The following is a 22,693-nucleotide window of genomic DNA, read 5'->3' as shown; positions in this document are numbered from 1 at the left end:
CCGAGACGGACTCCGGACGGGCCGGGGCGGGCCCTGCTCCCCTCCGGACCGCGGCTATCTTTAGCCCGGGCCCCGCGGGCTCGGCGCGAACGCGTGCCCGACGCATTCGCCCCGCGCTGTTCCACCGACTCCGGGACGAGGCGGCAGTGTTCTTCGGCCCAGGAGCTGCCCAGGAAGCCGTCGTCGTCGACACCGTCCAAGATGGCCTACCGCGGACCCGCTTACGGACTCAGCGCCCAGATCGCCAGCAAGGTCAGTGCGCGCTTGGCTTTGTCCCTCCCTTCCCCGGACGTGGATCGAGGTGTCCTGCGTGTCTGCAGAGTGGATGGATGGCCTGACGGTATACATCACCGCCGCATAAAACTCTATCGTGCAACAACTGAGTCAAAGTTTCAGACGCTGCGTGTGTGGACCGAAACCAAATTTTACGTTCGTGTTTATGCAGCTTAAGTTCGGTCTGCTTTTGAGGTGCTCCAACACTGGTTTACGTTGTATATGAGAAATTTAGCCAGAGCAGTACTATTGCTAGCCATGGGTCTTTAACGTGCATCGCGCAGTAGCGATACACGACCGCACGTCGGTACGATGCTCATCCAGACCGAAATGGGCGGGGGCGGAAATTGAACCCACGAGCTTTCCCTCCAAGTGCTCCGAGCGAGCTGCGGTGAGCTAACACTCAGCCACCGATCCCTCCGCGCGTGTGGAAAACATGACATAGTTGTCACTTTTGTATTTTAATCCCGCTCCGTTATTTAATTCCGACCGCATACTTTGAGCGTCCAGCGATATAAGGATAATAGAACGCGGTTAGGCGCGTTGATTATCCGGAGCGTCCTCGGTGAGGGAGAAGACGCTGAATTAACATCAGTAAAAGTCCCCTTGAGCGCGGCTGTGCCCTCGTTTCTTGGATATCATCGAGCGAACGCCTGTTCGCGAATAGACGCTAAAGATGGAGGCACTGTCGTTTTATATGTAACCGGTCCACGCCAAGGGCCTCGACGAACTGGAGATTTTCGTAACGCTCTTACTATTTTAGCCGATACAGTTTAACCGTGCGGTGCTTGAAATGACGCCTCAGCACCCTCCCTGTGCGAGGAATTGCTGCCACGCTTGGAGTTAATTCTGGAAGTGAAAATTTGGCTGCATGTTTGGTCATTTTGTCAAACGCGCTTAAATGTGGTAGCTTTATAGGGTGGGTGGAGCTCCTAGTTCTGGTTGTGCCTAGGGCGGGATGACCCTTAGTCTTTCAGTGCCTGGGGTTGATGGTGCTCTTAGTCCAGGTGGTGCCCAGGACAAGGTTTTGTATGGAAACAGAATACGTCACACCAGCGTCTCTTTGTGACGTTGCACGCGCTTCCCTTGAGCACCACCCGGATACAAAGCCTTTGCAATTAATTTTCTGGGCCATCAAGGAGGGGATACCCGCGTTTTTCCACCATTTTCACTCCCCCTTCAATCCGCGCCCTTTTTTTACACCACCTGTTTCTGCTCCTCCGTTTCCTGTCCTTCCCACCCCTCTCCGCTCCGCGCGCTTTCTCACACCACCTGCTCCTGCTCCTCTCATTTCTACGTGCTGGGTCCATGGCTCAGTCAGCAGTGCACTAAGCTTTCACATAGGTGACCTGGATTCGATTCCCATTTCCCAGCACAAGTTGCCGTTCTTTTCAAGATCGTTTAACGGTTACGGACTGACTGAACTACACATCTTGTGATTACGCGGCTCCCGGGGTTGGTCGGCCCTAAAAATCTACCGCTTAAATACCGCTTTAAAAGCAATGCGCAACGCAACGCGCTCGTCCCGGAAGGAATCGCATTCTTGAAGGCAAACTAACCGAGAGGAGAGGGGAGGGTGACATGGCTCAAGATTTATGCGTCTTTGAGTTCGTCTTCTCCTCAATGACGAGCGTCCTGAAGGAGGGCTGTGTTTACTCTATGAACTCCGAACGCCTACAGTGAAGTCCGAGGATATTGCGCATCTAAGGCCGGACTGCATGGAGCAACTACTCCGCGAATAACCAACGAAATTTGCCAGCTGGAGTTCGAGCTGCGCGAGGTGTCAGAACAATGACTGCCAAAACGCGGTGTTCCAAAGCAAACGTGGCGCCAGGCGAGGTTCGTCTGTTGCTCGCCGCAAATGTTCGCTCCACAGAGCCTTTAGACTGGATTCGCGTTGCCAGCTTGACAACAATAAAGTACCAGTGACTGTGTTAGCAAATGTTCGCGAGTCCTCCGGGATTCCGGTATAACACCTTGTGCTGCCCGATGCTTAGTCTGAGTCACCGCAATGTTCCACGCGCCAAGGGTTCCGGTAATCGAAGTACCGTACGTCATATATCCGCGCGGAAAACCTCTCGCAACGTCCGCCGCACTTATTTTGACAGGTCACCTCGTGGCGTTCCGTCTCGGTGCACGTTTCGATGACACCGCGCGTTTGGACCCGAGCGGTCGTCCTGAACGTTTATTGGCAAGCCCTTCAATAACAAAGAGAGAGAGAATGTGTTTATTAATAGAAATACAACGATTCACTTGTAACGAGAAGTTATAAAAAGAGAGACACTCCCGTTTACAGCGATATCATTCTCGCAGAATTTGCCCAATTTAATCAAAAAAAAAAAAAAAAACTTTTTTTTTTTTTTTACATTTTGCAGTTACGCGAACCTTTCTGTTCGAATAATAAAGATGTGTAGCGTACCGTCAGCGTAATACCGTTACCACACACGTCGGGAACCGTGCCGCGGATGTGCACTGCGAGAAAATCGACCAGAAGCATCGCTCTGGTAGACCTTCAACGGTTGGCCATCGCTCACTTTGACGTCTTGAGTCAGATGAATTCTACGTTTATTAATGAAGAAAAGAGGAATGTCAGGCTGGTTAATTTTGATGGACGTTATGACTACAAGCTTCCGTCCTGTTTTTTAGAGAAACTATCGAAATGGTTTCTGGCAATCGACAATCCTGGTCGTGACGTCACAGATAGGAACCATAAGACGGAACCACTAAAACATCTCGTGGCCAATACTGGGCCCCATACTCAGCTCAGTAAAAGATTATTAGAGAAATGATGGCTAAAATCAAGGGACAGATTGATGCTAAATCTGATTAAATTTCTTTAAAGTACTTAATTTAATACTTAATTTCTCCCAGCTGACGTCTCCACACCAGCAACACGGGCCGCCCGCTCGCGTTCACACGCAGCAACAGGATTGCTACAATCTCGCAGAATATTTAGACGCGCAATTACGTGCTATAAACGTGTTTTTTATATCATTAAGTGGCGTTGAGAATACTAACTCATCTTTTTGAAACGGTTTATTTCCAAGAACGATCCATTTCAAACCAGAACCAAGTCTTCAGTTGTCATCATCACCGACACAGGGGTGTCACGTTAAAATGTAGCGTCCCTGATTGACTGCTGCCGCTTCAAACGTCTCCGAGTTGTCCAAGTTGCTCGTGCGTTTCGAGCTGAACTACATCTGAGCAATTAATGAAAAATGTGATTTGTCTGAAGCACGCCCAACGGATGCCGTTACCATTTCTTCGCAAAACACACCAAAAAAATTACGCTCAAAATTGTTTTTACGCGCCAATTTTTATGAATTTCTGCACTTATCCAACATGCCCCCAAATTTTTCAAAAATACTTTCGCGTTTTTGTTTTGTGAATATTCGGGTGCAACCTTGAAAGGATAAGGTAATTCTGCATGAAGATATTGTTTCTTGAATTATGGCGGCGAAAGCATACATGTGACGTGAAACAGTAGGACACTTTAATTCATAAATAGAAAGGAACGCGAAAGAAAACATTTTATCAGTATAACAGTAACGCGTTCTGTTTTTTTTTTTTTGTTTTTTTTAGATAACGTAGGTCGGTAACGCGTTCCTTTTATTTGCAAGTAACTAGTTATGTATTTCGTTACTTTTCTTCGGTAACGGTATAGTGCCCATTCTCCTCCCGTGACGCCTGTTTACGCTCCAGCGGCTGGAAGGTGCTGCCATTTTCTTGCTGCAGCCTCATGGGAGCCAACGGCGACTGTTACGTCGCTTGACGAGTGTTCACTTGACGCGATGTTACTTGCCCTTTCGCATTTTCAACGTTGCTCTTGTGGCAAACATAGCGGGCTGGATGCTGCGGTGCATGACTTCGCAACTGAGAAATCGCAAGCAAAATCGCACCGTGTAAATCAAGCTTTAAAACCTCTTGCGATGTCCGTTTTCTTTCGCTTTTTTTTTTTTCAACTTTCTTTTAGCAAGCAGGAGGACGGAAAGCGCCCCACGTTTTCCACCAGGAACGCAGAGGATAGCTAAAGCAGACAGAAATAATACTGCGCAACATTCCGGCTAAAGAGACCTTAATCTCTTTAGCGCCTGTCCTGTATACTTGTCCTTGTCTTTCTGTTGCGCAATGTTATGTTTTACTAAGACCTTAATCAGAAGCGTCGTTATTTAGTGACTCCACCGCGCTGGGCGTATTTATTTCGGTGATATCATATTTTTCTTATGAAATGCGTGAGTCTACAGCAAAAACTTCATTGGGCGGTGTCTTGGCATCATATTCCAGCGCTTCTCCTAAAACGAAATTACTTTTTTTTTTTCGAGAACACGGCAGGGATGTCAAAAACCTTTTATTTCACCTTCCTTCTTTTCTTTTTTTATATTCAAGAAAAACTCGCAACGCCTTTTAGGAATTATTGGGGGAGGGAAAGGAAGCTCAGGAACCCTGTGCTTCCGCAACAGGCCTTCAACCTGTAGCTTCCGGGAGGGCGGATCGCACGCTTCATATGGCTGCTTGGCAGAGACCACTCGACCCTCCAGCGGAAACGTCGGCGCCGTGCTGAAGTCAGTCCGTCAAGTCGGAGCATTCTATTTGTATACACTCATGCCTGGCAGCCTTCCGTCTCTCTGGCCTCTCAAGAGCCTTCCTGGCACTCTGTGCCAATTGCCTCAAGGCCCGCGAGATAGCGAACTTGACAACGATTAATTTAGACGGCCGCGTTATGAGTCAGAGAGTGTCGCGTTTATGTTGTCTAGCCCCATGGGCGCCACAAACACCCAACATTCGTCTACCAACATAACGAAAGCAGCATTTAAATATCCGAACAATTTTACTCTGTAGATCTTGTTCACAAACGCGTTCGCTTTATGGCCAGATAACCGTCAGCCGCAAAGAGTCGGCAACATGATATATCTGACGAGTCTACAAGCGGCGTTTGTCGTTTGTCGCTCTACTGGGACGAGGTCATATTGGCTGAAAAGCGCCGGGACTGTAAAAGTTGAGACTGGCCTTATTTTTTTTTTTTTTTTATAGTGATATTTTGTTAATATGGACACCTCCTTTTCCCCCCATAAAGCGTCCATAGTGTGAGGTGTCCGTAATAGCGAGACAGAAATGCATGCATTTCCCCAGTTCATCTCTGAAAATGTTGTCTATAGCATGGTTTCCATATTAACGGGGTTCGTATTGTCCAGACGTGACTGTATTTGCTGGCAATGCGTTCTTCACGCCAGTCAGAGCGGCAGGCCCAAGCTGTGTTTTTCTACACAATAAAACTCAAATGTTTCAAGGCAAAAACCCTTTTCTCTAAAAAAAGTTTTTTTTTTTTCTTTTAAGAAATATAATGTTTTACATTACATTTATGTTCCTTTCCTTTTTCCCTCTTATGAACTATTGATTCCCGTGTCCTAATAGAGCGACAAACAGAAACAACCGACACCGACGAGTCTCGAGCAGGTGCAGCGTGCACGCGAAGCTACCTTGGCAGGTTTCGGGTCCTAATCTACACGGCGGAACCAAGGGACGGGACATCGGCGCCTGCTGTGATTGGCCAGCTGTGAACTGCTGACCAATCGCAGCAGGCGGCCATGTCCCGGTCCCTTGTTCCCGCTTGGTCGCGCCGGGTAGATTAGTCTCCAAGGGCCCTAATCTACACAGTCTCTCGGTGCTCGTGAAGTAAGCACGCATGCCAAAGATACCTTGCGCCAACATTCCTAGACTAGCTCAGTCACGGAACTGTCCATACGCGCTGCTTGAACGAGCATACCCAGTGGCGTACCAACTTGTTTTTGAGTGTGTGTGTGTGTGTGTGTGGGGGGGGGGGGGGGGGAGGGGGGCAAACCAGACCTCCCCCCCAAGGGCCGGGGGGGTGCCCTTGGTATCCCTTGGGCGCCGCCGGCCAGTGTTTGCCCTGCCCAGTGACGGCTGTTTCAGGGGGGGGGGGGGGGGGGGGGGGGGGGGGGGGCAAAACACATGCCTTGCCCCCCAACCCTGAGAACTTAAGGGGGGGGGGGGCGGCGCAAACCTCACTCATGAGGGCCCTCACTCACCCTCACTCACCCTCATCTTCACAGGTGAGGTGAGGGTGAGTGAGTTTCTGAACCAGGAAAATTCATGAGTGTGAGGGTGAGTGAGGGCCGTGAGGACTGTGAGGGCGGTGAGGGCCGTGAGGGCCGTGAGGGCCGCGAGGGCCATGAGGGTCATGAGGGCGGTATGGGGTATGAGGGCCATGAGTGCGTGAGGGGCGTGAGGGCCGTGAGGGCGGTGAGTGGCGTGAGGGCCATGAGGGCCATGAGTGCGTGAGTGGTGTGGGTGCCGTGAGTGCGTGAGGGGTGTGAGGGCCTTGAGTGCGTGAGGGCAGTGAGTGGCATGAGAGGCGTGAGGGCCGTGAGGGCGGTGAGTGCATGAGGTGTGTGAGGGCCATGAGTGCGTGAGGGCGGTGAGTGCGTGAGGGCCCCTTCAGATCGAGTATCTTTCTCAGCAATATTGGTGTTAATGGCAGGTTGTTCTCTAGCTTTCCCTAGATCGACACGAATTGCTGAGATCGGGTCCGGCTCAAAATAAGCAAGCAACTCGGAGCAATTCGAAGGCGTTTGAAGCGGCTGCATCCAATCAGGGACGCAAAATTTTCACGTGATACCTCGTGCCGGTGATGATGACACCGAAAGACTTGGTTCTGGTTTGAAATCGATCGTTTTTTTTGGAAATAAACTGTTTCAGAAAGGTGCATTAGTATTCTTAACGAGATTTAAATGCATAAAAACACGTTTATAACGCGTAATTGTGTCTAAATAGTGCAACAAAAATAAAATTCTATGATGACGATGGCAAATTGCAGCAATTGGTTGCTGCGTGTGATCGCGGGCGGCCCGTGTTGCTGGTGTTGCGACGTAGTTTCAGGGCGAAATTGCCCCATCTGAAGCTGGCCTGAGTGGCTTGAGGGCCATCAGTGCGTGAGGGGTGTGAGGGCCGCAAGGGCGGTGAGGCGCGTGAGGGTGGTGAGTGGCGTGAGGGCGGTGAGGGGCGTGAGGGCGGTGAGTGGCGTGAAGGCGGTGAGGGCCGTGAGGGCGGTGAGGGCCGTGAGGGCAGTGAGGGCGGTGAGGGCCGTGAGGGCGGTGAGTGGCGTGAGGGCGGTGAGTGGCGTGAGGGCCATGAGTGAGTGAGGGGCGTGAGGGCGGTGAGGGCGGTGAGGGGCGTGAGGGCCGTGAGGGCCGTGAGGGGCGTGAGGGGCGTGAGGGCGGTGAGTGGCGTGAAGGCGGTGAGGGCCGTGAGGGCGGTGAGGGCCGTGAGGGCAGTGAGGGCGGTGAGGGCCGTGAGGGCGGTGAGTGGCGTGAGGGCCATGAGTGAGTGAGGGGCGTGAGGGCGGTGAGGGCGGTGAGGGGCGTGAGGGCCGTGAGGGCCGTGAGGGGCGTGAGGGGCGTGAGGGCGGTGAGTGGCGTGAGGGCCATGAGTGAGTGAGGGCCGTGAGGGCAGTGAGGGCGGTGAGGGCCGTGAGGGCGGTGAGGGCCGTGAGGGGCGTGAGGGGCGTGAGGGTGGTGAGTGGCGTGAGGGCGGTGAGGGGCGTGAGGGCGGTGAGTGGCGTGAAGGCGGTGAGGGCCGTGAGGGCGGTGAGGGCCGTGAGGGCAGTGAGGGCGGTGAGGGCCGTGAGGGCGGTGAGTGGCGTGAGGGCGGTGAGTGGCGTGAGGGCCATGAGTGAGTGAGGGGCGTGAGGGCGGTGAGGGCGGTGAGGGGCGTGAGGGCCGTGAGGGCCGTGAGGGGCGTGAGGGGCGTGAGGGCGGTGAGTGGCGTGAAGGCGGTGAGGGCCGTGAGGGCGGTGAGGGCCGTGAGGGCAGTGAGGGCGGTGAGGGCCGTGAGGGCGGTGAGTGGCGTGAGGGCGGTGAGTGGCGTGAGGGCCATGAGTGAGTGAGGGGCGTGAGGGCGGTGAGGGCGGTGAGGGGCGTGAGGGCCGTGAGGGGCGTGAGGGGCGTGAGGGCGGTGAGTGGCGTGAAGGCGGTGAGGGCCGTGAGGGCGGTGAGGGCCGTGAGGGCAGTGAGGGCGGTGAGGGCCGTGAGGGCGGTGAGTGGCGTGAGGGCGGTGAGTGGCGTGAGGGCCATGAGTGAGTGAGGGGCGTGAGGGCGGTGAGGGCGGTGAGGGGCGTGAGGGCGGTGAGTGGCGTGAGGGCCATGAGTGAGTGAGGGCCGTGAGGGCAGTGAGGGCGGTGAGGGCCGTGAGGGCGGTGAGTGGCGTGAGGGCCATGAGTGAGTGAGGGGCGTGAGGGCGGTGAGGGCGGTGAGGGGCGTGAGGGCCGTGAGGGCCGTGAGGGGCGTGAGGGGCGTGAGGGCGGTGAGTGGCGTGAAGGCGGTGAGGGCCGTGAGGGCGGTGAGGGCCGTGAGGGCAGTGAGGGCGGTGAGGGCCGTGAGGGCGGTGAGTGGCGTGAGGGCGGTGAGTGGCGTGAGGGCCATGAGTGAGTGAGGGGCGTGAGGGCGGTGAGGGCGGTGAGGGGCGTGAGGGCCGTGAGGGGCGTGAGGGGCGTGAGGGCGGTGAGTGGCGTGAAGGCGGTGAGGGCCGTGAGGGCGGTGAGGGCCGTGAGGGCAGTGAGGGCGGTGAGGGCCGTGAGGGCGGTGAGTGGCGTGAGGGCGGTGAGTGGCGTGAGGGCCATGAGTGAGTGAGGGGCGTGAGGGCGGTGAGGGCGGTGAGGGGCGTGAGGGCCGTGAGGGCCGTGAGGGGCGTGAGGGCCGTGAGGGCGGTGAGTGCGTGAGGGCCGTGAGGTTCAGTGAAGGTGAGTGAAGGGCTGAAGGTGAGTGTGACTGTGAGGGTGAGGGTGAGTGAGGGGCTGAAGGTGAGTTTAGTTGTGAGGGTGAGGGTGAGTGAGGGGCTTAGGTGAGTGTGGCTGTGAGGGTGAGGGTTAGTGAGCGTGACCTAAAATGCCGACCTCTGCCCCTTGCCCCCCCCCCCCCCGGGGTGGTATGCCCATGGCAGTACCCTGCGCCCCCCCCCCCCCCCCCTTCTACCCCCGAAGCTCGCCTCCCGTAAAGCCCCTCGACGTGTTCGCGGTCAGCCTCCCGTCGTTCCACGCGCCACCATTTTAGGGAGACGGGTGCTAAGGTAGCTGCAGTGTATAATATGAAATGCATACGTGTTAATGCACGGCATCTAGATGGCGTTTCACGGTACTCTATGGTAGAGTAACTGTATAGGATGCTCCGCAAGCGGAGCATATACAGTTACTCTACTCTATGGAACACGAAGTTTTGCTACAACAATCTCGATGGCGCTTCAAACGACGGGAGGTGGGCTAAAGTGAGTGAAGGGGGGTACTGTTCCACACCTGACCTGAGCTGACCTAATTTAATAACGTTGCCTTTCGCGCAAGCTGAACGCGTTTGAGGCATGTCGGTGTCGATTGTTTCTGTCAACGCTCTAATCTAATGGGACTAGGGCATAAACACAAACTCGGCGAGGCATCTCACCAGCAAAGTGGTGGACCCGTTTCGCGGAAGGACTACGAAGAACAGTGCAACCTTATACGAAGTCGCCGGTTGCTGGCAAGTTTATCGTTGAGAAAACAACGTTTGAAAACCTAGTGCTGTACGCAGGCACGTAGCCAGGATTTTGTTGGGGGGGCCGGGGGGGGGGGGGCGGGGGGGGGGCTGTAGGGGGGCCGCCCATGACAAAATGCTTTATGACGGAGAGGGAGGAGAGGAGGTCCCATCAAAATGGAAAAATTCGGGGGGGGGGGGGGGGGGGGGGGGGGGCGGGCCCTATGCCCCCCCCCCCCCCTGGCTACGTGCCTGGCTGTACGCTGAAGATAAAAGAGGCAAGGTAAACAAACGTACTGCGCTCAAGCCATTGAACCGTTGCAGCAGCACACAAATCAATGTTGTAACTTACAGATTGGCATGTTACTTTTACTAGATATGCGCAAAATGTACTGGAACTTTGAGGAAGCTAACATAGTATGTTGCCACGAACAAGTGGCAATCCTTACTTCCTAGAGAACATCTCAACTAAAAAACAAAAACAAAATCCGGACATTGAAAAGTAATATTTTCCTCGCCACATATATATATATATATATATATATATATATATATATATATACAAAAGGCGTGTTTATTGTATAGTTCGGAGTTTAGCAGACGTAAAGTTCCGAAATCTGTTTTCAAATGATCATTTGGCGCAAGAAAAAAGAAGAAAAAAAAAAGCACAAAGGTGTGAAACTAAACAAATCTATGGTAACAGTTTAAAAATACAAAAAAAAAAAGTTGTTATTTCTTGTCCTTTTTTTTTTTCAAGTATTGCCAACATTGGAATTTTTTTTTCTTTTTTTGCAGCGTTTTACGCTTGTGTCGTGCAAAGAAGTGCAATAATAGCGGCAGAAAAGAGTCTGCAAGAAAGTGCGTTTTCGCATGAACCTTAAGCCTGATTCACATGGTGCAATTTCGCTTGCAATTTCGCAGCTGCGAGGTTGAGCACCGCAACTTTCACCACGCTTTTATTTTTGTTTTCGCACAAGCGACTCGCAACTGCAAAATCGCAAGCAAGGTCGCACCATGGGAGCGAGGCATTAACTCGCTAATATGGATGTGAAGAGAATAAGAAATAAGTTTTCCATTAATTTGATGGCTTCTGTCCCCGTTGTGAAGGTGCAACGCGGCCAGTGTCCTGCGACAACTGCCTACATGATATTTTTTTTTTAATTTGATTTAACATGCATCAGGTGACAATTGTTTTAGTGTGCGCAATTACAACACCCCATCAATATTAACGTTTGCAAAATTAAGACTTGAGCTTCCTCTCAACCTGCAGCACGTTGTTTTCAATAAACCAACGTCAGAATTTTGTTTTATTCCTTATTAAGAGGTTACTGCGATTGAGAAAATGTCCAAATACAAACTTAAACGCGGCTTCCTTTTTTTTTTTTTTTTTTTTTTTTTTTGCAGTGCAGTAAAGCGTTGAAGGAATAAATCTTATCGGGGCACGCCATGAACCACGCGTTTGAGGCAGGAAAAAATGTCGGATTTTCTCGCGGTAAAACGGCAAATACATGCACGTAAAAACGTCCGACGAGTTTTTCGACTCGGCGGAAATATGGATTATTCATTTCCTGCGAAGTCCAAGGTGCGCAAAGTGGCGGCGGATTGTCCGATTTCAAAGGGACCTATGATAAAGGCACCCTTATGTTGACAGTGTGAACGGGGTACTAAAGTGTCCAGACAAAACACTCGGAAGAGATGACCGAATCGTTCACGCCGAGTTCTGTCAGATTCAGTCGTCTTTCACACGCGTCGTACGACGCGCTGGGCGTTTTAAAAGAGCCATGAAACGAGTTTTCGACTTTCGCTAAATATTCCTCAGAACTTGCCTTAGTTTTCATTTCTAAGCAAAGGCAATCGGCAAATAAATTCGAGAAATATGAGCATCGCTCAATTCCTCGACTCTGATCCAAAACAAGCGGCCACGTGGCCTGGTTGGTGCCGATCCTGTGCCGCCCATATCATTATAACCACGCGCTGGGGTGGGCAAAGTAGAAAACGTGTGCTGAGCTCCAGACATTAACAATGCTTGGATTTTGACTAGTTGTTTTGTTATTCTGATGATAAAAGGGAATTGTTTCTTTCAGTCTTGCCTTCGCAAAGCTTGAATACGCAATTTGGGATCGAAACCACTTATCTGATAATAGTCGAGCGCGTCTTATGGATTGGACACGAGAACTGCGTAAGCCCTCGACTTCGGCGCGTTATACAATCAATGCCTCGGCGGACACTCAGCTAGTGGCTCGCGTCTAACCACTGCGGTAATAAGAATAGCCGAACTGTAACAATGCCTGGAGTTCTGATGTATACTGCGCTGCAAAGTCCCACTTAACACATAAAGACGTAAACGTAAACTATGAAAGACAGTTCTTAACTGTCTTTCATATCATCTCGTAGTTTACGTCTCCGGTAAACTACGTTTACCGGAGGACCAACGGCTTGCTCGACGGCCCACGCCTCCGCTCGGCACCGGGCCCTTTCCGCCTGATGTACGCCCTCAGTAAAGTCAGGGCCGTTGGTTCGCACGCTCTAGACGTCTCGGGCCCACGTGTTGAGGGCGGTTTTCTTTTCGGCCTGCGGGCACGTCGTCCAGGTAGCAAGTTCGGGCACGCTGCCCGTGGACGCAGGCCGACGAAGCCGAGCCCGCCCAAGGACCTCCGCCGAGGAGCCAGCTGGCCCGAGTCCAGCGCGATCGGTTCTCAGCCTGTCTCGGCCAAGAGCGAGCGCTCGGCGCCGCTTACGTGGAGGAAAGAGGCCGCGTGAGGGACGAACCAAGGGGCCAGGTTTTGACACAAAGTGAGCGGAACGGATCGTCAGTAGGGAAGATGGACAGATTCGGACGAAAATAATTTCGAGAGGGAAATCTGCGGGCCTTGTTTTAGCCATAGGTGACTGTGTTGTGTGCCTGTGTAGAGACCCGGAAGTTAGTCAGCTCCAGTGCGCGTCTGGCGAAAAGTGACCAGACGTCCCGTTTTGACCGGAAAAGTCCTGTTCTAGGGGGCCATTTCTGCCGTCCCGTCATTCTGTCTCAAGGAAGTATTATGTCCCGTTTTCGTGGGAAGTGATACACGCTTGACGAAATGCCCTACAGCGTGGAATTCGCGTAACGAGCGCCGATGAAACGATCGTGTAGGTGAAACCTATGTCTATGAAAAGTTGTCTACGAAACGTAATTTCACAAAACGAGTGTTTCGACGAAATGATTGGGACCCCTCCATGGCCCGGTTTGAGATACAGGCATTTTCCAATCAACTGCAACTTGTATGGCACGGCATTCAGCTCCTTTGTCTATATAAATCACGTGAAACAAATCATGAAAAGCATCGCTGTCGCATTCTGTAATGAGTGGCACAACCAAGTAAACGTAACGTGCGGCCTGATAGTTAAAATGCGCTTTAAATATTTTTTTTTTCATTTTACATTAGTTATAATGTTATAAAAACAACAGTCGACTGCATGACATTTGATTTCGGAACGTGCATGTGGAACCGCGACGCTGCCTGCAAACAAGATTCTATTTTTTTAATTTTTTTTTACCAAAACTTCTGGTCGCTCCCTAGTCCCGGCTCCAAAGTTCCAAGTTTGAGACGTCAAAATAAAAACTAAAAATATTTTGACGGGGGTAGTTAAAATGTTTTTTAAAAATATGTTCACGTCTTCAGGAAGTGGCGGCACGTACATCGAAATAATATTCAAAATTATTTTGAAAGTGGACGTCAAAATAGTCACTACCTATTCACTGCGCATGCTGGGGCATGCGTCATAACTACATCGGCCTCCCAGCTACCAGGTGGTATTGAGAAATCGTTTTATTCGTAATAGAACTAGTTTTCGTGCGTTTACGAGCGGAAGACTGGTGTTTCTAAAATGCTGAAGCAGCGTACTTCCTGGCTAAACAAATAACTAAAAGCTAAAATTTCGTTGCCGTACGTCCTTTTAATGCGCCACATGCAAGAGCAATGTGCTCTGCATTTTAGTTGCTCACGGTCTCTGCGCACGTCGCATTTTTAAGGCCGGTTTACACCTGCAGCGCAGCGCTGAATTAATTTAGCGCTGTATTTGCTCCTCTCGGCGCTGAGATTTCCTCCCTACCACTTGGAATAGCACGAGGTAGCGCGGATTGAGTCTTCTGTCGCAACGAGATACCTCCGCTCTGAGCAAGACAAGGTTTTTTGTGCTGGGACAAGCTCGGGGCTTCGACGGAGTGCAGTTCGCTACATGTGTGAATAGGCCTTTATTCGCATGGCTACTTCTGTGTTCTGCAGGAAAGACAACAGTGTATGTACCAATGTTGACGTTCCAAAGGCGAGGAGAACTTTCGGCTCGTGAAAGCTTTCCAGTGAGCCAGTGGACAAGAAGTAAAAATTGGCTTGTGTGTTTATTTATACAACCTAGAACTTATAGTCTGCCTCAAAGGGCGACGATCCTCCCAGCTGTAGATGAGCAATTTCGCGAGTGCAGTACAACCGCTAGCCTGAGGTCTTTAACGTGCACCACGCAGTAGGGATACACGACCGACGCCCGTACGATGCTTATCCAGACCGAAACGGGCAGGGCTGTGGATTGCACCCAGGATCCCTGGGTTCTGCAACGTGAGCTCTCGCTCCACGTGCTCCGAGCTGTTGTGCGCTAGACCACTCGGCCACCGATCCCCACTGCACAAGAAGTAACGCTTGCTTTTACAGCCCTCTGCATAAAAGCGCGCAACGAAACTGTAAAAAAAAAATAATAAAAAAATACCCGTTATTTTTGGGGGTTCACGCGTCATACATCCATGCACGTTGTGCGTGAGATTCTTTTATCTTAATATATTATTCTTTCGCACAATTGGGCGTATTAAATCGGCTCTTGTTTCACAAAGACTGCGTCGATTTATTTCGACAGCGTACTATGCATAAAGGCCGGTTCAGACACTTGAGTTTGAGTGCGTTTGACTGCGTCGCGTCGAGAACCGAAAGCGAGTGACCGGCACATCTGTGCTTCGTATGAAGCGTGGACTCCAATTCAAGGAATTCATCTTGGCATGCGATGTAAGCAGTAGGGATGTCCTGGCTTCTCGCAGCCGCAACGCAGTCAAACGCAGTCAAACGCAACGGTCTGAACCAGGCTTAAGACACATTCACTCTTGCGTTTGGTTCCCACCTATAATAATATTGTTCTCGGAAATGAGGTTCTCGGATGTATCTTTGAAACTGAGAACCCTAGAATCGCGTATTGTTATAATAATTAGGGCTCTTCGCTCCTTTGTGATGCGTCTTCTAAGCGGAACAAAAAAACGTAAGGCGATAACCATGGGGTTTTCTGAGCCGCTTCGCGCCGCAGTTACTCCAAGTAAACACCTGAAATTCGACGTGGCTGCCAATCTCCGAAGTCAGAAAGAAAAGAGAGAAAAAGCAAAAACAAAAAGAAAGAAGTTAGACACTCTCAACAATGACAGCGCATCTCTCTCTCTCTCTCTCTCCTTGTTTTTGTTTTGTTGTTGTTGTTGTTGTTTTGTTTGTTTGTTTTTTTCAAACTTGTTATATTTGCGTTTTTGAACACGCTTCCGGATGTTCTGCTTATCAGCAGCAGTAAGTGTGCTTCCGCGCCAAGAAAAACACCCGGAGCTTGCACGTTGACTAAGACCGCACAACCCTCTCCCCTTTTTCCGTCTCTTGATTTTAATGCGCGAAAGCATTATTTGTCCCATGGAGCGAAGCCGGCGTTGTCTGTAGCATCGAAACGAGCAATAAATTCCCATTGGCTGCGACGCGTCATATCAGATACTTCGTCACGGAAGTCGGCGGGGCCGCTCAAGGTCAAAGCGGACGCGCCTCACAAATAAAACACAAAGAAAAGCAGAGCAACGCAGATGCATCGCACGGAAGCCGTGGAGCCGGCGGATAGCGCCGCGCCTGCGCCGTGGGGGAGAGGAATGTCACCGCCGGAGACCCGTGCGGAAAAGAAAGACGTGGTGCGCTGCTTGTAGGAATGCGCTGCGTGTAGGAATTCTTTCGTATTCCTACACGTAGGCAGTTTTAAGTGTGTTTCCGAGATTTTTCTTGTTTTGCTTTGTTTTGCACTTAGGGGTCGGATACAGTTAAGTGCAGTTATCAGGCCCCAATTCTGTCGTCAGCCTCTTTCGCTGTATCGGGAGTTTTCCCGAACGTCAGGAAACATTGCCTCCTATGGGAGATAAAAGCACGAGACACGATGTGATTGGTAAATGACAGCAGAATCTCCACAGTTAGCTCGAGTGGCCTTGTGAAAGGGGCGATTGGGTTCCTGTTTTTATAATGACAACTCAATCTACGGATCCTAACAGCGGCACGCCTCTTTTCTGGAATATATCCCGGAAATAGAAGCCTGTCATGGTGTTGGTCTCGTTCTAATAAAGAAAAAAGGCCACGCATTTTTTTTTTATTTATTTATTTATTGTTTTCTAAAGGATGCTTGTGCCACATAGATTCAGTCTTCACCTTAAAAAGACTACTCTACCTCAAAACTTGGAGGACGCTTAAGCTTCGCCTTTAAGAGTGGAAAGTGATTGCGTTATCGGGCCCCGTTCGCGAAGCCTTCTCATTCGCCGTGCAAGTGTGTCTTGCGTTTCCTAGTCAGTAGCCTGTCTGGCTCGCAACCGAAATGTCCTGGATTCGTATCCCGCCTAAAATTCTTCAATTCTTTTTTTTTTCTTTAAGGCAAACGAACTACTTTATGAGGTGAAATCATTTGAGACAGGCGGCGACCTTTAATTCGCATTACACGTCATGTTTTATTCACTTTTATTCCACGCATGACGTCACGTTCAGGTGAGCGTCGTTCGAAATTTTCGTGCGAGGTCATGTGGCTTTGACGTCATGACCCTATCGACCATTCAGGATTTTCCTGTAACGCAACCGACGCCGGCTTTTCTGCGACACGAGCTCCTTAACGTTATCGCGTTGAAAATCACTTTAGTGCCACTGTAAACGGTGCTTCGAGTGCACTCGCATATCAGACGGGCATCGATCCAGGCCTTGCGCTCTTGTCGACTCTCTACAGACTTGTACGAAACGCGTAACTTACTTTTTCTGAAACAAGTGACGATCTCGTGCCTTTTCAAGAGAACAAACGATTATCATATTTTCGTTACTTTTGGATGAACTAACGAGTAACGGTATTTAGATCCTTCTAGAGGAAAACGTGTGCAACACAAGCACCAAACTTGGTTCTCACTCCAGCACGTGCCTGTAATTTGCATGGCAAAAATAAAGGCGCTTGCAAAATCTCTGTAACGCGAAATTAGAGCGCAGCTCTCCAGGAGGAGGGGGAGAGGGTACGCAGGGGAGGGTATGCCAACACCACCTTGTTGACTCTCCCCTCCCCCTCTTCCACACCCATTCCTCCTCCTACAGTTTCCCTGCTAAATTTAGCTGAAAAATCGACGCTACGTGACCTCAACAGCAATTCAATTTCCCGCTAAATTTAGCGGGTAATTGAATTGCTGTTGAGGTCACGTGAGGTCACTTTTTCCGCTAAATCTAGCAGAGAAACTGAATTTTTTTCGTAGGTAACGTGCCACCAAGCCGTGTAGTCATTTTCCCCGCTAAATTTAGCGGGTAATTGAATTGGTGTTGAGGTCCCGTGACGTCAATTTTCCCACTGAAGCTAGCGCGGTTACGCCGACGGCGATGCCGACGCCGAAGCCGAAGCCGACGCCGCGAAACCCGAAAACGCGCCTAAGAGCTGCGCTCTAAAAATCACGAATTAGACAATAAAATAAAATATGCTCACGGTGGCGTCACTGTTATCCCCGAATAAACGTATTTAAAAGCGAGGAAATCATATAGACGACAAAAATTAGGTAGCGGCTACTGCAACATAACAACGACACATTCGGAGAAACGAGAAAATGACGCGCCACTTTCAAGCTGACGTAAACACGTTCCGTTTGAACCGCAGTAACGCGTACCGTACTTGGTTACTTTCTGAACGAGTGACGAGTGCTGGTAGTTCGTCATCAGTAACGTGTCCATTTCTGACTCTCTGTTTAGATTGCGTCCAAGCGCGACCCGGAGCTGGAGTCCCAGATCCTGGACTGGATCGAGGAAGTGCTCGAGGCTCGGCTGCCGCAGGGACCCTACGAGGAGGTCTTGCGGGATGGCGTCGTGCTATGCAAGTGAGTCACAAAACGGCCCACACACAGCGTTGACAGACTGGCGTCGCTTTTGGGCTGACTGCGATAGGAAAATATCATATACTGTCTACGCACCTGCGAAATGTAGCGTTTAAAGCCACCAGACGTCTGCCGCCTGCTCGGCCTGAGGGAACATCCTTCGTGAGCATTACTGGAGGGGTTTTAAGCATTCGAGCCGCGGTCACGAGGCTAAGACATTATACAAAAGACAGTCTGCAGACACCGTCTTTCTATGACGTCACGTTGGTCTTACACAAACTGTTTACAGACATTTTCGAAGCATACATATGTATATATATATATATATATACGTGAGGCGAGTCCGCAGGTAATTGTGTCATCATGTCTCCAGCGAACAGCGTGTTTTTGTATGATGTGCGAAGCTGTGTGCCTGCGGCTTTAGACTCTCCTCGCAGGATTCATTTCCTCGTCCGTTTGAGCTCGAGTGCACTGCAGCGATACAGTGCGAACACGCGTGCCCGCGCTCTTTCGCGTCCACAAAGGCAAATGACGAACGCTATGTCGAATTACTGTGCGTCGCAGATGGCCTATTTCACTTCATCATACTGTTTGACAGAAATGTTTCCCTCCGAGTGAAAAACGAAAGAGAGTTTGCTACCTGGTCAGAGAAAGGGCCGTTCAGGGAAAGAGCGGACGGAAGGGAAGGAAAGCTGCACGAGAGAGAGAAAGAAATAGAGAACATGCACGCGAAAATTCTACACTATCAATATATACGGTGGAAGAAGTAGCGAAGCTGGGTATAAAATAAGCCGCAAAAATTAACGGATAAAAGATAGCGAGCTCAAATTCTTATCAAATGAGAACCTCAGGGGTAGCTTTCTGTGGCAATCCGAAGAGAGGAGGAAAGCGCGTGTACAGCGGTTGGTGCACCCTCTCCCCTAGCATTGACTACATTGCCACAGAAAGCTGACCTATTCCATGGCGCAGCTCTGTTTCTATGCGGCAAGAAACTGAGAGAGAGGGAGGGGACGAGAGCGTGCGAGGACGTCAAGACCACTGATCTCCATTGTAGTAGGCTGGATCGCAGATTGGCTGCCCGTCGCTGGCACCACTGGCGGCAGCCATTGCTTGACACCAGGCAATACACGCGTCTATAGGAGAAACGCACAAAAGTATAAAATATTTAAGTAAGGTAAGAAATTGCAGTTTTTCCCGTATCTCCCATAGAGTCGCATGCATCAGCTGGGGACAAGCGATGGCTGCCGGTGGTGCCGCTCGACCCCATGCAAGAAAAGCCTCGATCCGCGATACAGTCTACTGCAATAGAGGTCAGTGGTCGGAACACCGAGCTCTGGCTGGAGTGATTACTAGCTTCGTTCCACCTATCTGCACCTCCAGCACCGGTGCAGAAAAGTGTAGGGCGCTGTCCTTCCGATCGTATCTTAATCACATAGGTGCACTGCCCTACACTTTTCTGCACCAGTGCAGGCAGTGCAGGCAAATCGAAGCTAGTAGAAAGACCCAAAATGTGCCTCTAATGCAATCGTCCAACGCGTTAGAACGCGGCACCGGCGTCCGGCATCTGGCTTTCGCATCCGAACTCGTTCGAACTTCGAAGAGTGAGCAGAGACAAAGGCAGCTATAGCTTTAGGTCTACCCACCAATCATTCCAGTTAGAGCTCGGCGTTCGAACATCCCTGCGCACTCTCGTCCCCTCCTCTTCCTCCAATGTTCGGCGCACAGAAAACAGGTACCGCGTAATCGAATGTAAGGATTGCGCTTGGTCGGCGCTGTAACCGCGGGGGAAGAGTGGTGCTGCTGCAGCCATGATTTTTCTCCTTCTAATGTCCGAACTTCCCCCGTGGCCCTAAGCCGCTCGATCAATCCTTGACTTCAGCCTTCTACATATTGCGGTTCGTTACTCGCTCAAGCCTCCTCAGGGGTACTACCATGGCATAGCGTCTTGGCTCGTGCCTGAGCACTTAAAAGACAAGGCCTCCGCGCATGACGTCATCGTTAGTGGATCTCTAACGTCGCGCTTTTTGTGAGATGCTGCAAGACTCTGGTATAGGCGACGCTGCGTGGATCCACTAGTGGTTACGTTTGGGTATGGTGCCTGGTACGCGTCTCCGACTGGTGTGTTTACCGTGTTGCCGCCTGATGACGTCATAGAAGTGTCATGCTATCGCCGCGGTCGCGATCCTGGTGGCGTTCCAACAGCTGTGATGTATGTGGCAGATGCCTGTTCTGCTGCAGGTCCCTCTCCAGTGCGGCAGTCCACGGAACCTTCAACAGCCAGAAGTTGGGACACCGCGACGACAGCGACACTCGCCTTTGGTTGTGCTACTCGCAGCCTTCTCGTTAGCATTTCTACGACCAACCGCCAGGATCGCGACAAGCAACAGCGTGGCACTTCGGCTCCTGTAACGTCATATTTTGCCCCTTCGGAACCACTTTGGATGTATGGACAGCATGGGACGCTAACACACCAGTCGAAGATGCGCTCTACGCACCATAGTTTGGGGAAGGGGGAAAGGCCTTGTCTTCTAGGAAGGCGGCCCCAGAAGGGGACGGCACACGTAGACACGAGTCGCCCTTCCTTTCCCTCGGCAGGGTGATGAACGCGCTGCAGCCGGGCATCATTCCGAAGATCAACACGACGGGGGGCCAGTTCAAGAAGATGGAGAACATCGTCATGTTCCAGAACGCGGCCAAGCAGTGGGGCGTGCCCGAGATCGACGTCTTCCAGACGGTCGACCTCTGGGAGAAGAGGAACATCCCCCAGGTCTCCCAGTGCATCCTCGCCCTGGGCCGCGCTGTGAGTTGCCGTAGACAGAGTCGTCAGACTGTCTTACTTTTGTACTACCTGTTTGCACTATGGCGCGGGCTTTAGGACCTCGTTCTAGGCCTCATTATCGGTGATTTTCGTCGCGTGTCTTCAAACCAATCCGAAGCGCAAGTTTGTCTGCTTCTTTTGCGGGGGTTATGGTGACGTCTGCAAAACGCCGAGCTCCAATTGGTTTCGAATGAAGGATAGTGGGTAGACCTCAAGGCAGCTCGCATTGAGGTCTACCCACTATCCTTTCAATCAAAACCAATCAGAGCTCGGCGTCTTTCTGACGTCACCGAAACGCCTGCGCAAAAAGTAGACGACTTGCTCTCCGCGTACTTTCACGGCTTTGTCTTTATACCGCTAGGCGCTTTGGATATCTGATTCGCCCGAGAACGCTTGCGAGCGAACCTGCCGCCACAGCTTTCTGTTCTGCAGAAGCTAGGAGCAATTATTTCATTTTACGATTGCGTCTCGAGCAGACAACTAAACATATTTATGCGTGTTTTCCTCCTTTGCTGCGGTTCTCCGGAGACACGGAAACCCGAGGCATACTCGATGCACGCGCAAAAGCGGACGATCGGGTATCGTTATCGGAGGTACCGGAGCGATCTGCTAAAATTAACATAAAATGGAAAATTCGATAGCTTATCTGTTTTTCACTGTTATTTATGCGTTGCTGGGAAAGATTGCGGGAGTGGCCAAAGAGATGGTTGTTGTTTTTGTCGGCGAACAAAAGGCTGGCATTTGTCACGCTAGTAGCACTATAACCAATAAGGACGTGTCCTTCTTTGCAGTGCCCTCTAACAATGCTGTCTACAAAAACATTTTTACTATTAATGGATGAACGTAATGGATGCTGACTGAATTTGTAGGGTCACTCGATCGCTGATCACAGTGAGCCTATGTCAACGGCGGCTCTCATAGCGAATTGGCTAGCAGCTCATATTGTGTCCTTTAACGCAAAATTTCCGTTTTTATTATTATTCGTCGTTTTCTGTTATAAAATTGTCTTGAAGGACCGTCAGAAAGGACAGTCAGAAAAAAACGTTATGAAGGACCGTCTGTAAGTACCGTCAGAAAGACTGGTTAGAAAAAAAAAACGTTACGAAGGACCGTCATAAAGGACCGTCAGAAAGGACCATCATGAAGAACCATCAGAAAGAACAGTCAGAAAAAAACGTTATGAAGAACCGTCAGAAAAAAAACGTTATGAAGAACAGTCAGAAAGAACCGTCATGAAGGACCGTCACAAAGAACAGTCAGAAAAAAACGTTATGAAGGACTGTCATAAAGGACCGTCTGGAACGAGCGTCATGAACGAGCGACACGCTGAGTCACAGGAAATTAAGGATATACATAAATATAATATATATATATATATATATATAAAAGATGCGTGTGGTGTGTGCGGGACAGATTTTATGTCGTCTGGTCTTTGTCAGCATGATCAAGCTTGCGTAATTTTTTTTTGAACAGCTGTTTTTGTGGCTCTTGGTCGCAGTGTTACCTGCACCCGGAGTACGAAGGTCCGTGCCTGGGGCCCAAGCCGGCCGAGGTCAACAAGCGCGAGTTCACCGAGCTCCAGCTCAGGGCCGGGGAAGGAATCATCAACCTGCAGTACGGCACCAACAGGGGCGCCAACGCCAGCGGCATCAACTTCGGCAACACCAGGCACATGTGAACTTGCGCCGACGCTCAGGCAGGCCGGGTAGTCCGCCGGATAGTTCGCAGATGCCTCCGCAATCATCTCCGACTAACCTGTGTTGCCGCCAGCGGTCCACAACAGCTGGCATTGTGAAAGAACTGCTGCCACGTCTTGGCATTCGTGAACTAGCTGGTGGTGTCGCTGCCATCTTGATGCTTCCGTGTACGAGAAAATGTGCAACACCGATGTACCGCAATCACGCACGCTCACACCCACATCTTTGCGGTACAATAAAGAATGAGGCATTCTTAACT

At 50.8% G+C, this 22,693-nt stretch overlaps 1 protein-coding gene across 1 annotated transcript; it reads left to right on the top strand.

The window, feature by feature from the left end:
* Positions 1 to 22,688, top strand: LOC8038490 (muscle-specific protein 20). The gene is made up of 4 exons (XM_040209970.3): positions 1 to 252; positions 17,798 to 17,922; positions 20,515 to 20,719; positions 22,236 to 22,688. Exons 1-4 carry the CDS (start codon positions 202 to 204, stop codon positions 22,413 to 22,415), a joined length of 561 nt encoding a protein of 186 aa, XP_040065904.1. The 5' UTR covers positions 1 to 201; the 3' UTR covers positions 22,416 to 22,688.
* Positions 22,689 to 22,693: the final 5 nt, after the last annotated feature.

This window comes from Ixodes scapularis, unplaced genomic scaffold, assembly GCF_016920785.2.
Source record: "Ixodes scapularis isolate PalLabHiFi unplaced genomic scaffold, ASM1692078v2 PGA_scaffold2__306_contigs__length_199485367, whole genome shotgun sequence".
NCBI lineage: Eukaryota > Metazoa > Arthropoda > Arachnida > Ixodida > Ixodidae > Ixodes > Ixodes scapularis.
Note: the sequence above shows the minus strand (reverse complement) of the source record. Positions and strands in the feature narration are given on the sequence as shown.

Coding starts and splice junctions, on each gene's coding strand:
- LOC8038490 (XM_040209970.3), top strand. CDS start 202: ATGGCCTACCGCGGACCCGCTTACGGACTCAGCGCCCAGATCGCCAGC. Junction 253..17,797: donor GCGCCCAGATCGCCAGCAAG/GTCAGTGCGCGC, acceptor CTCTCTGTTTAG/ATTGCGTCCAAGCGCGACCC. Junction 20,720..22,235: donor TCCTCGCCCTGGGCCGCGCT/GTGAGTTGCCGT, acceptor TCTTGGTCGCAG/TGTTACCTGCACCCGGAGTA.